The sequence below is a fragment of the Triturus cristatus genome, chromosome 3_1 (assembly GCF_964204655.1).
Source record: "Triturus cristatus chromosome 3_1, aTriCri1.1, whole genome shotgun sequence".
Classification (NCBI taxonomy): domain Eukaryota; kingdom Metazoa; phylum Chordata; class Amphibia; order Caudata; family Salamandridae; genus Triturus; species Triturus cristatus.
Window position 1 is genome coordinate 255977065 of NC_140583.1, and position 17412 is coordinate 255994476.

The following is a 17412-nucleotide window of genomic DNA, read 5'->3' on the forward strand; positions in this document are numbered from 1 at the left end:
GCAAGGTGGGGCAGTCCAAGGCTTACTCAAAGAGGTGAGGTGCAGTTAGACATTCAGAATACAGCGCACACTGTACCGCCAGCTGATGAACTCAATGTCCAGTCAGTGCTTTACTTTTTATAAAAGAAAAGCACTTTATTATACCCAAGAGAATTATATTACACATAAAATTGGGACAGTGAAAACCAGATGTCTCTACAACCCTCTGGGCTAGAGTTCTGACCCCAGACAGTATTATAGCGCCTAGATGCTAAGCACTATAAAAACAGATAACATGAGAAAGTACCATTAGATTGTCCTTTACAGACCATGTTGCACAGGGTTGTTCTCATTAGACTTATTCTTATTATGAAAGTTATTTAAAATTGAACAAAGAAAATCCTGATAGTGTTACTTGCAACAGGTTTTTGTAGGGGTGACAGAAATTAATGGGAAATATGCAGAAGAGGAGGAGGACAATCGAACAGGGGCTGGTCAACCTTCACTGGATCCGGCGCAGCAACGTAGTGGAGGATTAGGCCAAAATGAGTGTGCCTACTGCTTACAGGAAGGGTAATTGAAAGGATGAATGCACTAATTTACAGGACAAAACAACGATGGCGAGAGGAAGGGGTAATTCGTTCACAAGGAGTACAAGCAGAAGTGGTGCAATCACAGTTCTCAGACTAAGACTTCGATGTAGAAATGAAGGAAGCAGAGTAGAGAACAGATGCAGAAGAGGAGAGGGCAGATTTTGATGAAAGAGCAGAACAGATTAAGTCGAACAGAGGGAGGTAGATTTAGCTAGGACGAGGACAGATTAGATGAAGGCTATGTATTACATTTTGACTTTTTATTGAAAACACCAAGCTCTATGTATTGACAAAACAGCTTTTACCAAGGCGTATTTGCTCGGCCTTGGATTCTATGAGAGAATCTAAGAATCAAAATATGGTAGCAAAGATTTCCGCACTAGAAGTATACAAACAGACAGAAGCTTTTACAATGATGACTACTGACATTTGATTATAATACCTTTGAATACCCTCCATAGGGCTGTCTAGAAAGGGCAGAAGAAGGTTCATGATACCAGTTAATAAAGCTGGCCCCTATGTTACTGTACCTCTGGGGGTGGGGGGGACATGAGTTCCTGGTGCATACTGGTGCTACTTGTACCTCTAATTCATAATCCCATTCCTAGGTCTCCCCTCTCAGGTAAATTTCATACATCTGTGGGATTTTCTGGCATCCCTGTTCAAAGTACTATTTTATATATCTATCTAAAAGAAATAATGTTTTTATTTCTAGATTCTTTAGAGTTGAAGAGAATATTATTGTAACAAATTACATTGTAAGGTGGAATGTGCTAAAATGCATTCTAAATGCAGTGCATTCACCTGGGACCACAAAGGATGGATAATATATAGTAGCAATACATTTAAGTATTGAGGTTTAGTAATTAGAATGAGTATATGTAAATACAGAAGGACAGTGTGCATCGAATAACTGTGCTTCATATTATACTGTTTTGGGATACAGTGAGTATAGATTTCAATATACAGGTGCAGTCTTTAAAGGTGTTTTGCAATTGGAAATACAAGGTATAAAGGATTGGCACAGTTTGACAACTACAAGTATTTTGATTCCCAGAGGTGTTACTATGACAGAGATTTTCAACTGTATTTGCTGTTGGGACAAGCTATAGAACAATGTTTTAATCCTTCTTTTGCTTTTGAAGATAATGGATTTCTTTTTAAGCCAACAAATACGGCATGCACCATTAATAGCACAACTATTGCAAGGCCTGTTGCTACCAAAGTTTCAATTGTAGAATGTGCTGCACCCACCTCCTCCGAGGACTATGTATCATGGTTGTGAGTACACAATGATTCAGGTTGCTTCTATTACACATGATATCATGATATAAAGATAAAAGATGATGATATGTACTATGACCCTAAGTATATTATTGAAAGGGCTGGGTGGAAGAAAGGGAAGAAGGGAACGGGGGAGGATGTATGCAAACAAAAAAGGAATATGGATAGGCACAAACGGAAAGATATGTTTACCAACGATAATGCTTGCTCCCATGGCCTGACTTTTTTTTTGTTCATCACTTGGAGGAGGAGGTGATGGAATGATCAGACTGTTTTCCTAAATGTTGGTACAAAGTTTAAATTGGAAAGGGTACTTCCACTGCCCCAGGCCACTTCTCTTCCCCCACATTAAATGGACTTCCTCAGCATGCCCCCTACTCAAACTACAAGTACGTGTTGGTTACTGTGTGAATGTGCAGTACACGGACTGAGGCATACCGATCCAAGAACTGCAATGTACAAACGATTGCCAAATGCCTCCTGCGCTTTAAAGTACCTATGCTTTTTGGTTCTGACAATGGACTGGCATTCATCTCACGTGATTGAGGGGTTGCGCAAGGGGCTAGTAGCTACACAGAAACTACATGTGTTCCATAGAAACTACCAAGTGAGAATGGTATCTCTAGCTCATCCTGAAGGGTTGCACGTGCTCCACACAGCAGAGAAAGGAAGTGTGTGTGTAAGCAGACCCCAAGCATACATCAACTAAGAACGTCTGGAAACATCAACGCCCCAACCCCTCAGTCTACAAGTTGTGACAACGAGACAACTTTACCGTCTTCATCACTTTGTTTTCTTCATATTGAGAGTGCCTATGTAACAGAAGTGCTAGTAACCTCTCAAATTACTTGAAGACAGGCACCAACGGTTACTTTTTCTGTTTACAGGTATAACCACTGAGGCTCTGCATTATTCCTCAGGAAACGTTTGAAAAGAATAAAAGTACAGTAGAAAATAAGACAGTCTTCCAACTAGTCACACTAGCCACACGTACCAACGATTGGAACAATGCCTCAAGACTTTCTGCTTTGGTCCTGTCAACAGGAGGGACTGTGGAAAATGTATTTTTTATCTTGACACTCGCTCAGCCATTTTGTACTCTGTGGAAAAGTAAGTCTGTTATCTTGCCATTCGCTCTGCCATTTTGCGCTTCACCCACCCTTCATCACTGACCTTCTCTCTCTATCACAAATGCTCTGTGGCTTCCCTTCTTTATTCACCTCTGCACTGCCCTGATTATGACCTGACCTACCGCCACCTGCCTGAACTCAAGCTAAACCAGTCGAGCAGGACTGTCCGTGCCCTTGTTTGCCACAATCTGACTGAACTCTTGCTAACCCCAGTTGAACAGGACTGTTCGCCCCTGCTTACTTTCCTCACCCTGAAAGGACTTGACAGCTACCATCTGCTAGCTTATCAAATTGACCTCTGCTTGTTTTGTAATTATGGGTTTTCACCTATGCCCTGCAGGGGCCCAACAGTGGCCATCTGCTAACTTATCAGATTGACCTCTGCTTGTATAATTATGGTGTTCATTGTTTTACTGTACACGTCTCCCTTTGTATAATTATGGTGTTCATCGTTTACTGTACACATCCCCCCTTTGCATAATCATGGTGTTCTTTCTTTGCTGTACATGCAGGGGGTGGGGATGAAGGGTATATAAGACGTGGAACCAAAGTGCTTGGCAGATTGCCTCCTCAGACAAGCTGTGGGTGTCTGTTGCCGATGCTCTCTCTCCACCTCATGAGATTGTGATAAATATCCTTTCTCTCGGCGCTCCAGTGTTGGTCTCTGTTTGTATCCCGGACCCATGGACGAAGGGTGGACCCTGCACCTTTGGGTGGTCTTCCAAGGAGACCCCCAAATCCACAGATGCCACCAGCGACTGTAATACATAAAGTGCCCCACAGGCGCAATTGTCGCCACTTTTCAGCACCCAAGGGCACTTTGGTATTGTCGAAGGGGCCGCAAATGCAGGTTATGCTGCACACATACAGCTCTAGCGTATTTATAAGGGAGAGCTCAATTATTAACAGTGTGGGGGAGGGGAGTAGAAACACTTTAGGCCTAATTACGAGTATGGTGGTTCTCAGGACCACCATACTCGTGGTGATGGTCTGACCATCGCCACACTGCTTGTTCGCCCGCAGCATTCTAAGTGTGGCGGTCGCACCACCACGAGGCCGCAGGGTCCACCGGGATCCAGGATCCCGCTGGGCAATCATTCTGAAACTGGCCTGAATATGTTGGCATTGCATATTACCAGTTGCCTTTTTACCGCTCTTTTCAGGGCGGTGAGCCTGCCATCAAAGGGACAGCAGAGAGGCAACTAAAGGGGCCCTATCGGTGCCCCCTGCCGGATCTGGGCCTGGGGGCGTTTTGGGTGGGGGGGTGGAGACATGTTGTGCCCCCTTGTATTACACCCTTGTTCCTGCATGTTGTTGCATGCATGCCACATTGTGCAGGAACATGGTGTAGATGCTGTCATGGCAGTGGGCTGTATGTTAGGGTCTCCTATGAGCCTAACAGATCACCGCAGCACCACCCGGCCACCATGGATTATACTCGTAATCCAGTGGGCTTGCACAATATGGGCTTGGCGGTCCTCCTGTTGGCCCGGTGGTGGAGGGCAGACAGAAGGACTGCCAAACTAGTAATAAGACCCTTTGTTTTCTCACCCACAATTTATTGTGAACACTGGTGCAGAGACAAGCCATCAAGAGGTGCACTAACTGTGCGCCACCAAGAGGTCCCACAAAGCCAGTGCACCTCACAAGGCCACCCTCTGAAAGGGGTAAAGAGGACCCAAAACTCCCCCTCCCCCAGAATTTCGTTCCAGACTGGCGCAGTCGCTCACTGCACCTGCCTGCAGGGGGATCTCTATTTCCATTTGAAGTGAAGGCCAGGTGCTGGCTGCACTGTGAAAAATGTAGCGGCTTCTTCAAACAGCTGCTCTGCCCGTCACTATTCTGAAACCCTCAGGGCAACTGTGAGTTTGCATGTGCCCTCAGTGCAGGATTGTGTATGTAAATAGGGCACACTGTCCCTGTTTGCGCTAGACACACGTCATTAAAAGTGTCCCAACATTAGTACAACCCCAGAAGCTTTAAAAAAAAAAAGAAGAAAAAACCCCTAAATGAGCTTCGCTGCCAGGAGCTTAAAAATAAAAATAAATAAATGTAAAAGAAATTAGAAATGTAAAATGGTCCCTCGTGCATCTCAATCGAAACACTGGGGGGAATAGGGATCGTACATCAAATGGTGAATTGCGTGACTCGAGAGAATTCTACTGGTCTGTAGGTCACTAAATGCCAACTTCCTTTTAAGAGCAGTCCCAAAAGCTGTGACAGACCGCTCCGCTGACAAGTCTGACCTAAAAAGAGAGGCCCACTACTTAAGCAGGGCCACACAGTTGCAGCCCTATCAAAATCTCCACTGTTGTAAACAGGCCTGACATAAATCTCCAAACACCCAATGACTGTCGAATGGGCTGATTCAAAACCTGAAAGAGTTCTGCAACAAGACCAATGACCGAGGCAGCTGACCTTCTGCCTCATTCTGTCTATGCCCATTTGTGGGCTGATCCAATATGTGAATGTCACTCAAACTGAGCAACGGCTGAAAGAGTTGTTATATTATGTATTATTTTTTGCTGACATTGAATGACAGCAAAGTTATAATAAAGGAGCAAGTTGCAACTTCGATAGCTCCCTATATCACAACAGAACATCAAAGGGGCACCTAACATAGTAACACTCTGATACCTAAAAATATACTTTAAGAACCAGTTTCAGAAAAGATCTCTTTGTCCATTAACAGTGCAATGTTTGACACGATCTGCTATTGAACAGCGTATAGATAGAGGTGCTGTCTTTCATTCTGCATAAGTGATACATGTAGAATAACACATGCCACAAAACCAGAAGAAGCAGAGTAGGCAGGGAGGGTTTAGTCTGGCGGCAGTGTGTGTGTGTTTTTTAACATAACCCTTTTGAAATCAGACTCCTGGGTGCATTGGATCACCTGAGCTCGATCAGTGCTGGCGGCCCTAAAAGGAAAAAAGGCAACATATTGGTTTTCTCGAGCACAATCCTACATCAGAATGACACATTTGTGAACCTGCTCCCCCAAGCTCTCATTGTGAGTAAAATATCCATAATGGGGATTCAGGTTGGATGATAAGATGGTGCTGCCAGCAGAGTGTAGCTACAAAGCCTTATCTGCGCAGATTGTTCTTATTCAATGTCACTTATCACCTACATCGCTTGCAAAGACCTTAGTTGAGATCGGGCTAGATCCATGCTATAGAAATATGTTAAATAAAACAGAAAAAACAAATTGTTTTAAGTTGTAGTGCTGTTGCCTCCAAACTAAGTAAGGCTTATTTTATCAACCCCAGGAAATGATGCGACTGGATTCGTTGGACACTTCTGACTTGTACACAGCCCACATCAAACTGAAGGCATGATATTGGCGATGTGTTTTTAATGCAGATATTTAAGACACAAGATTTTAGAGTGAATTGATGTTCTACATTGGGACTTTTCAATTATGTATTAAAATCCTCATCTCTAAAAACATGTTAAAGTCTTGGGGATTTGAACAGATTTCTGGAATCTTTCAAGGGGAATCTTGCACCTCTTGCATCAGTAGCCATTTGAGATCTTGCCTTCTAATTTCGAGGGTGGCTGGTAGCAACCGGATTCGATGCAGTGATCTTTTCTTCTTTCTGATCCCATAGACCAGCGGTTCTGAGCAGTTGACTGCTGTGGACCCCTTATGAATCCTTATGGAATCCAGGGATCTTCGCTGAGTCATTATTGGAAGAATGGGACTCTCAGCCTAAGCAGTTTTCTATGATTTAAACCTCAAAATAATACAAAGATGTATACACAAAACAAATATTGGAATATTCACTTTAATTCACATTCAAATTTGGAAAAGTTTAAAGATATTCAATTTTGCTTCTATATGTGTATATATTTTATTATTTAGAGTTATTCATTTTTATATTATTTAATTTAGTAAAAACAGTGGCAGATCCCCTAAAGAGGCCGCGTCAGGGGTCTACTGACTGCAGGTTAAGAACCACTGCCATAGACTGTCAAAGATCTCGGGCGGCTATTGACTGGTTGAAAGTTTCTACTTGAATTATTTACAGACATTTCATGTAATCTAACTTACCTTGTTAAAGTTTGATTGTATGCCAAATAAACAATGATGTGTTGTGTAGTCGGGTATAGTTTGTAGTGTTAAGCTCTGGTCAGCTCGCTAGTTTAATTGGATTTTTACTTTATCTTGTAGAAAACTGCTAACCGGAAAACTTGGACTCATCGATAGAAGACCGAGAGAGACGTACAATGGCAGGGAAACGGCAGCTCAGCTCCTTGGACCCAGTGATGTATAGCAAAACCTCCAGATTGGACACTCAGCCAGAGCACACCCCCACTGCAGGTCTTCTGAAGCCAAATGCTGTGCCAAGCTATACCCCGGAAGACCTCCTTGCTTTCAAAAACAGCTATCTCACCTATCCTGAGGTCTCTGAAAACTCCCATAACTGGAGCTCGACTGCAGCTTACCTGCATTACGCTGGCAATGCTCTGAACCAGCACTTGAGGACTGAAGGAATGCTGATGAAAAGCATGATATACAAGCCAGATGGTGAAAGTTTAAAAAATAGTTTACCGGCAGTCGAAAAAGGGAGAACTGACATTGTACGAGATCTGCTGATTGGGCGAGACAAACGGACCAGCCTTTTGGGGCGGCAGGACCATCTCCGGCAGGTGCAAAGCCACAACTTCTCACTGCAAAAACCAACTAGTGTGCCTCTGGCCACTCCATCGTCGGGTGCCTGTGTGCCACTAGCCATGCCTCGGCCTATTTACAGGAACTCTCTCTGCTGTTTAGAGACTGGCTACAGCCCCAGGGGTCCCATGTCTTTGGGATCTCAAGCAGAGAAGACCTCAAAGCAGCCTACCTGTGGGGAATGGATGCTGCCCTCACAGATCTCCACGGGTAATGCGATCATGGCAGGTGACCAGCGGTTTGCGGCCATTGCCGCCATGCAGAAGAAAGCCCAGCAGCTGGACTCCTTCATGCAGCCGCACACTGGTCTTGGAGTTCACACCAAGGATGCAGGGAGAATAACTTCGGAATATAGTCCCCTTCAGCCAAACTTTGAACAATTCAGACCCACCCAGGGTCCGTCTTTTCCAGATGCCAGGTACTCTGTCCCATATGAGAGCCCAAAAAGAGCACAGGACGTCCACCAGGGCAGCACAGTTCAGAAGGACTGGCCATCCCCTCACCCTTTCAACACCAGTCCACTTAATTCAAATTTGTCTTCCTATCCGGACAGACCATTGCCCCAGTCGGTGCTGACTGCTCAAGGACAGGCACGACTGTTCCATCCTGGAGACCCACTCACTTTAAGACATAGCGGATCAGCATTTGTGCCCCAGTCTCAAAGTACTTATAATGGATTTTGCCTACCAGGGAGTGCAGACCCCAGGACTATCTCTGATCCTCGTATGTACTGTGGCTCTTATCTCAGCCAGCAGGGTCCAAGGAGTCATTATTTTGGTCCGCTAGAGACTTACCAATACAGACCAACTGTTGCTGCTCAGAATGATCCTTCTGGGCACATGCCCATATCTTCTGCCAGTGCAATGCCAATTGATACACACATTGATCCAAAAATCCACAACAGCTCTGGGTACAAACATGATTTCCCACCACAAAGCACTAGCTTTGCATTTGCACCCCCAGATTTGTCCCTCTTTGGTAGCAATTCGATTGATTCTAGCTTGCACACAACCCAGCCGATGAGACCCAGCTGTAGGGTGGGAGTACCTCACAGAATGCCACCTGTCAAAGAGAGCCATGGTGTTCGAACCACAGGTAGCCAAAATAGTGCTTTTCATCCTGTGCAGACAGCGAACAGCTCAGGGAAAGTTGCCGAGGGTCTCCTGAAAGGGGATATGACTTATCGTTCAAGTCCCCGGCAGATTGAGAAAGCAAGTCTGTCTAGACAGTCTCGATCCATGGGTGAGATGAGGAGAACTACTTTAACCTCAGATGAACACAAGTCCAGGGACATATCTGTTCAAGAACCTGCAAAGTCTGAGGCAATCATTATTGATGACAGCACAAGTCCAGAGCGAAGCAAAGTAGAGATCTCGACTGCAAGAACCATGGGCATGAGCCCAAAAACTCAATCTCTCCTTTCTACACCACCACGGACGCCCTCGTCCACCAAAGAGGGTCCGGCAGGCATTAGTAGTGTCCAAAGCTCTTCTCCTTCCTCTCCACCGATGCCAGTCATCAACAATGTCTTCAGCCTTGCGCCCTACAAGGCATATCTAGAGGGCACAGCTGAACACCCTTTTGCAAAACGTCACAAGGTTGTTGAACCGCCAACTGAAACTGTAAAAAAAGAAGCTGTTCATTCAGCAAGAGAGGGACATTCTCCAAAATGTGTTTCTGATCAGAAGCTTGTAAAAAATCAAATTGATGCCCATCCTTCCAACTGCACTGAGTCAAACACGCCAAAATTGAACTCTGCGTCCAAGAGGGACCCAGATGGATCAATTGAAGCAGCGAAAGCTTGCACTATCGAGAAAGACCAAGATGAGAATTTGAAATGCCAACAAGCAGAGCCCTTTCAGCAAAAAGGCCATCCTATGAAGCAAGAGCAGACTCAGGAACACAAGAATGTTATCAACAGCACAAGTAGCTTTCAGCAAGAAGCCACCAAGATGTTCAAGGAGATCCCCAGAGAAGGTGAAGTGCTCGACCTGAGTTTGAAGAAGTCTTCATCTCTGGTCCATTGGTCTTGGAACCCTGACTCCACTGAGAAGGCCAGGATGGAGGAAAGTGAACGTGAAGTCCAAGGTAATCTTCAGATGCAGAGGTTGGACACACAACCTGATATAAGAAATACTGTGTTGTCTGAGAATCAGCTTCCCCCAGCGTCTTCCAGGGCCCTTGAGAAAAGCCATCACCCAGGAACTGAAGGGGGCTTCCAGAGTTCTGCTGCCTTTATGTTTAAGAAATATAAAATGGTGAAACTTGCTCCTGGTGGTGATGTTATCCAACAAAATAACCAACTTGGGCGACAGAGTACTCATCCGCTGCAGCAGATTGTTCGGATACTGCCTCAGCCAATTGTTAAACCTATGGCTGTGTCCTGTGTACAGCACACTTCGCCTGATGTGTCGAACTCTCTGCCCCCTAAAGGAGCAGAAGTCTCCCCAATAACCAGAGAAGTAAGTGAAACAAACTGCAAGCCTGATCCCACCTCTTGCACCCAGTATTTCACAGAGCTACACCTTTCACTCTGCACTTTCATCTCACGCTGCATCGCTGAAACCTCCCCGCAGACACTTCAAGAATGGCTTAGAAGGGCTATATCCGATGACGAGCCAAAGGAGAAGCCAAAGTCGCCCATCCTACCCAAGAATGGCACTCGGGTACCATATGTCCCAAGGACCTCTAAGGTGCGAGAGATCTGGTTGTGCTTTGAAGGCCTGCCTGTGCTTCTCAACAAAGTCCTGTCCCAGCTGGAGACCTTCATATTGGTTTGCAAGTGCCCTTTTCCCCACGTGGTCCGGTCCGGGGCAATCTTCATTCCTATCCATCTGGTGAAAGAAAAGCTGTTCCCTGGACTGTCAGTGGCATCGGTGGACCGTGTGCTGCAGGAGCACAAGGTGGAGCTGCGCCCAACCACCCTCTCTGAGGAGAAGCTGCTGAGGGAGACTGAGCTAAAAGGCTGCTCCTTGAGGTTGCTGAAGCTGTTAGCCCTGAAACAGCTACCAGATATCTACCCAGATCTCCTGGATCTCCACTGGTACAGCTGTGTCCGGCATCAGCTTGGTAAGTCAACACAACATGCTTTCTTCATTTTAGTGCACTTTAATATACTTGCCTTAGTCCACTGCATCTGTCAGAGCTTTAATACTAACACGCTTGCTCTTCTGAAATGGAGCAGAACACAGCCTGCAATGTAGTAAAGTGAATACTAATATCTTGTGTAATACATGGGCAAACAACACAAGCCAGGCAGATATCCCACCTGCTTACCTTTGTCAGGCTCCTAAAAGAGACCATGCCTGGGACCTGCTCACAATCCAGGGCAATGCTTTCTCAAGGTGCCATGTTACAAGGACCCTTTCTGGACTCGCCTCATGCACAAGCTCTTTAAGCCAGAGCTGACTCTGGTCTCTGCTCTCCCTGAGAATTTGTTGGCGCGCTCACCTCTACTTTTTATTATTCCATCGCCCTTTGACTTTAGGCTTCAGCAAACTCTGTTGAAATGGTCTCGTGCAAATTTGTGGGAGTGTAAGGAAGATATATTATTTAACCCTTCTACAGAAAAGATGCACTTGGTGTTTGATATAACTCCTAGGCAGCACGCCTAGGCGCCTCTTCTCTGCCTCCTGTTAGCAGTGGCTTCTCTAGATATGATTGGGGTGAGTGGGGGCGACAAAGGCCACAGATAAATTGGTGCAAAAATGTTTAATCTGACTTTTATGTGTATATATTTTTATATGTATATTGCAAGATATAGATATATAAACATGTAAGCAAAGTCAGATTTAACATGCTAAGCATACAACCCTGCCTTTCAGTGAAAGGTAGTTGGACGAATTAATACAAGTAGCAAGGTGCAGTGTCTACTTTTTTTAGGTCTCGCCTGGCATGGGCTGCGCACATACGCAGTCTCGCTGGCGATATGTAATGATTTGGGGTATTTTCTGTAAAGGACATTGAGCCCCGCCCCTCTCTTCCATTGGCTGGCATCACCATTTATGCTAAACAGTGGCCAGCCATTGGAAAAGAGCTGTTAGTGACGTTTTTGTTTGGCTTTTTGAGCCGTCCCATTTGGACGGGCTCGTCTGCCTTCCGTGCGTCGTGAAAGCTTTCTTATCTTTATGGGTCCATGTGTTTCAAACACATGGCCCCATAAAGACAAGAAAGCTTCGTGGCTTATCGATAAAGGACTTCGTTGAATTTATACCTATCCACTGTGCCCGCGCCAGGGTGTAATGGAGGCCTGACCCTGGCGATCAATGCTAACGGCCTGGTGCCGGTAAGTAAAATCCTTTCCACCTCTATCCCAAAAAGCTGCTTTAGTGTCTTAACGACTCCATTCCTGAAGCATCTCAGTTGGTGCCGTTTATCGCCTTGAACCACCCGGCTTGGCTTGCACCCTGTGACGTGTACACGTGGTTTCTTTTTCTTCCCCACCTACATCAGTTTTTCCTGCGAGTCCTGCCGACGCGGCCCAGCTTAGGTCTCCCTTTCATCCTGAATCGCTGCAGCGAGTGGCACTTGTGTATTTTGTGCTCTGGAAAGCACGCACGGGTTTGCGGTGCCGTCGGGAACAGTACTCTCATAGTAGAGGGTGACAAATTGCCTTTTTGCTGGCATATTTGCGGGGGCGGAGCAAAGTCATTACACTGTTTAACGGGATGAAACCAGCATTAAAAATGCAATAGGTCTCACCTTTTAAGTTAAAGCCATTTAGCAAAGCAAATAGCTTTAACTTAATCAAAGGCAAGACCTATTTCATTTTCAATGCTTGATTTACTCATTTTAAGTTTGCTTCGAAGAGCGGTGTCCCTGAAGCGGGCACTGCGCTCCGAATCAAAGATAAAATAAGCAAATAAACAAGCACAGTGCCCGCTTCAGGGACACCGCTCTCCGAATCGTACATGCCTCCGTGGCCCTGCCCCATCCATCATGGCGGCGCTCATTCGCGTGAAGGAGGAGAAGCAGTAAAGGAGCTGCTTCAAGGTCCAGGTAAGGCTTTGGAGAGACTGTGACAGGTGGCTGCACTGCCAGACGCAAAGCTCGCTAGCCGCTTATGGGATAGGAGGGCGCTTGGGCTGGGAGCAGCAACTATGACCCTGTCCCTGGCAAAGAGGTGATGAGGCGTGGGGTCAATGGTTGCTGGCCGCCTCTGGCAGCACTTGCACAGGGGCAGCAGTCACCCCGCCCAAAAGCATAGCTGACCTCCTGATTCGGGGCAAGGGCAGCGACTCGGGGAGTGCTCCTGTTGTGTGACCTGCAGCTGTCGATGGCATGGGCCGATTACAGTTGCGCAGAGGTCACACTGTTTATGGAGCACTACTTCTTTATTTAAGATTCTGCATTTGCAAGCCCTGTTCTCTACTGTATCTAAAGCATGTACGTTTGTGCTGCCCCTGTTCTGTGTTTACTACGTGCGCTGTCCAGTCTCTGTAATTGAGCTAAGTGGTGCACTGCTTGTGCTGTCTCTGTGCTGTGTCTACTACTTTGATGCTCTGTATTATATTCTGTGCTTGTGTGACCTGGCGTATGTACTGTCTACGGTTTGTGATACCATGTCTCTGTAATTGAGCTGAAGGATGTACTGCTTGTGCTGCCTTATATTGTGTCCACTGCCTTGCTGCTCTGTGCTTGTTGCGCAACTTGCCTCTGTACTGTCCGTTGCTTATCGTGCTACTGTATAGTGTCCCCTGCTGTTGTGCTGCTCTGTTAGTGGGTATGTATAGCTCCTGTACTGTGTCTACCGTTTGTGGTGCACTACATTGTGCCCTAAGCATATAAAGCTTGGCCTCTGTATTGTGCCTATTGCTTGTGCAGCTCTGTCTCTGTAAGTACTGCTTGTACTGTGTCTACTACTTGTGCTACGTTGTATGTATTGTGTCCTTCCTGGCCTATTCACGGTCTACTGCATTGGATCTAAAGCATGTCTTGTGGATACTAGCTTTGTTCCCTTTGTATTATCATGTGCTTGTGCACAGGGCCTGCCTTTAGCACGGACGAGCTGGGCGCCCGTAGCGGCGCAAGGAGCTGCCTGCGTGCCGATCATACAACAGTCACCATCTGAAATGGTTCCTGCAATTCAAGCCACACTGTTTAATCATGCTTTTGTCTTGTACAGGCTTCAGACACCTCATAGAAATCCTCTCGCATCCCATCTCCTTAACAGTTACACCCTTTACCCCTCCTCGTCTACAGTTTAGCACAGGCAGGAAGAAGCTTAGTTGAGCGTGATTCACGTGAAAACTGGGGAGGAGTAGCGAAGTTTGTGTCATCAGCCAAGGCCTGCCTTGAATAAAATAGCCCCCAGCTCCCCTCCATGACAAAGTTTACTTAATAAAAGCAGCAAGGAAGAAAATGTTGGACGAGACTGCAGACAGGTGAGGCGGAAGAGACCGGACAGCAGACAGCCGGGCAGGAGTGTCTTTGTTGGAGCTGCTGAACCTCTATAAAACTAAAGTCTAATTATTATTTTCTAAACGTGAAACATCTTACACATTTCTGTTTTTTTTTGGAAATACAAAAATACTGTGTTGATCGATTACCGGTATTTTATTAAGTGAGTGGATATGGCGTTATGGCATCGGACCTGGGAAACCAGGTTCGAGTCCCAGCGTCAGGTTAACTTTTCGGGATTCTGGGCAAATCGCCCATGCTTAAATGAATCTGTCCTTGTGTGATGTAATTGGTGCTCATGTAAAGCGTCTTAAGTTTGCGCTATATAAACATTTTGGGGAAAAAGTTCTACCGTTTCTCTTTGCTTTCTAGTACTTGCTGTTTTGTTTCTCCTCACCATAAATATAGGACTACAAGTACCAGGATAGAAAGAAAAAGCATGTTTGCCAAGTTAATGGAGATAATGGTTTGCTCTTTGTATATTTTAAGTTACAGGCTACAACTAGGATAAAAAGCAGAGGATTAAGGGGCGCCAAATTCGGTTCTGCCCAGGGCGCTATCCGCGCAAAGACCCACCCTGCTTGTGCAGCACCACCCGTACATGTGTGCAGCCCCCTCCCTCAGCACGGTCTTATTGCATGTGCAAGTCTGATGCGGTAATGAGTGCAATGCATGTGCTGCCTTTGTACTGTCTCCACTGCTTATCCCTTCCTGTCCGAGTTCTCATCTACTGCATGTGCATCCCTCGCTCGCTCTGCCCCTGTATTGACCACATTGAACATGTAGCCCTTGCTCGCTCTACATCTGTACTGAGTACTGTACTACACCCATCGCTCTGACCCTGTACTGAGCACATTGCACGTGCATCCCTCCCTCGCTCTGCCTCTTTGAGTATTGCACGTGCAGCCCTAGCCTGAGTTTACTAGAAGCGCAGCGGTGCCTCTCCAGTGAGTATGTTTTGTGAATGGGGCACACGTCCATTTGAGTTTGATTATGGGTTGTCACCAACTCTGGGATTGACGTTCATGTGATAGATTACAAAAAAAGAACAATATTTGGATTGAACTTTGTGAAAGCGGGGTACATCCCCGAGATGTACATATGTTTCATACTTTACTGGTCAGACAATGTATCCACCTACGAGCACTGCGCCGAACGCACTTTTTTGGGAAAGCGCCAAAACGTTCAGAATGAATTAGAATATAATATTTTGCGTAAGAAAGGTACGTGTTACTTTTGATTTACAACATTAAATAATATGCCGGTCATAGGTGCAAACATATGGAGTACCCATATGCTTAGACAAGACCCACAGAACTTCTGTTCTAATTTACATGCCATGCCTTCCAGGTCGGGCAAAAGGGGTTTTCCACATGTACTTTACGAAACCTGCAGCAGGAGACATTGGTGCACGTGCACGTCTGACATCCAGTACTGTGAAGTGGACACAACGTGACATGTATTTGTTTTTAGGTCTCGCCTAGCGACGCAGCGCATGCGCTGCTCGCCTTGGCGAGACCTATAGTTGTCGGTTTGGTGCGCGAAGGGAGACAAACCATGTGCGCGCACGGACAGGCCATGTGCACGTGCATGGCGTCTCCTCTCTGCCGCACACGCTCCCACCGCGCACTTGTTTGTTAGCGGTTGAGCTAGAAATGTTAATCTGCATTACTGACTCTGGAATTTTGTGCTATGTTTTCTTCAACTCCCCCCACACAGCAATATGCGCTTTACGTTCATTACATTCATGAGCGCGGCGCCCACTAAGGACACCGCACTCACTTTATTTATTTATATTTTCGCGGCGTCCACTTCAGGGACACCGCGTTCGGTTTAGTATTTTTTTTTTACTTTAAAACTCCGCTATTACTTAGTAATAACATCTTAAATTCCCTTTCCAATGGGGAATCTGCTGACTGCGTTGCATAAGAAGCACACAGCCAGGCTGATGACCTGTGCTTGTGTTTGACGTGTACAACGCTACTAAAAGATGCCGTTATCGTGAATGGGGAGTTAAAGGCACATATTGTGACTGCAATCGTCTTAAGGTGCCAGATTGGAGGAGTCCTGGGTGAGGTCGCCTCCTTTGCATTGTTTATTCTGTGCCACCCGTGTTTTTGTGTAGTGTGGCAGCACTGTGAACAACGAGAAACTGTATTTTGGCACTGGGACCAGATTAACAGTTCTAGATAAATTTTTTGATTCCACAGGGGCACTAACTGCCAAAGTTGGGCAGGGAACACGCTCCACAGAATGTTGGGCAGTGTGGCACCGTGCCACAGTAACACTGGTGAGTTCACGTTTCCCTTTGCTCGGCACACTGTCGTAGCTTCATATCTGTTATGGGGGGGGTCAGAGGGGCTGGGGAGGGTGAAGCTACCCTTGAATACACAGAATACAGACCGGTTGTGGGTCCACCTCGGTGTCTGCGAGGCAGGGTAGTTTTGCCACGGTCCCTAAGCACTGTGTATAAATCGAGAAGCTTACTTCCGCGCCGGGACCCGACTAACGGTCTTAGGTAAGAAAGTCACTGTACACAGGTGGCTGCTTTCTTATTCAGACTAGAAATTATAATTGTCGGGCACTTTTTAAACGCCCACTCTATGGTCAGTAAACGTGCTAGCCATGCAGTGAAAAGTACATACTAAAACGTAAATCGAGTCCAGTGCGCTTCTTTCGGCGTTTCGGGTTCAAAGGGCTTTATTCCCCAGCCACATATTGTGCCTCTTAATGGCGGTGTTTCTGCTAAGTAACTTAAGAATATTGGGAGAACAATGTAAACCAGATGATTAGTGCTCAGCTCTGGAAGGAGAAGGTGATACCTGTGCTTCCAGGCTTATCAAAAACGTGTGATATTGGGCTAATCGCTTCATACCCTTCTGCATCATTTCTGTTAGCTGGCGTCACAGCGGATCGCTGGAACAAACCGGCGAGGGGGCGTGACAAGCTGGAGAAAGGGAGACACCCGGCTGCCCCCAATGTTTCAAGTAAGAACCCGGCTTCCTCCGGGTTTTGTTTATTTGCCCTGCGATGGTTTACACTGGGGACTTTTCCCTGCTTTCAGGCATGTGCCAGCAGTGGCAGATGCATGTTTCTCTTCAGTCTCTTCCTTTTCATTCCTTGCGTTTTTACTCCTCCCTCCATTCTGTCTTCTCCTTTCCCATTCGATGAGCCTTTCCTCATTCCCCTGTTCTTTCTCTTCTGTTTCTCCCTCTCCGTTCCTAGCCTCTCTTCCTCCTTTCCTTCTTTCTCTTCTCTATCTCCCCCTTTCTATTCCTTGTATCCTTCTACTTTCCTTCATTCTCCAGCTTTCTTTTTCCTTGAGTTTTCTCCTCCATTCATTATTTCC

General features: G+C 46.1%; 1 protein-coding gene across 4 annotated transcripts in view; it reads left to right on the forward strand.

Annotated features, from left to right (window-relative positions):
* PRMT2IP (PRMT2 interacting protein) overlaps window positions 1–17412 on the forward strand; it is a 141590-nt gene that overhangs the window by 47557 nt on the left and 76621 nt on the right. For all 4 annotated transcript variants that reach the window (XM_085643822.1, XM_085643826.1, XM_085643824.1 and 1 more), the window contains exon 2: window positions 7164–10733. In XM_085643822.1, the coding sequence (XP_085499948.1) occupies window positions 7220–10733 (3514 nt within the window). In that variant the 5' untranslated portion in view covers window positions 7164–7219. The remainder of the gene's footprint in view (window positions 1–7163; window positions 10734–17412) is intronic.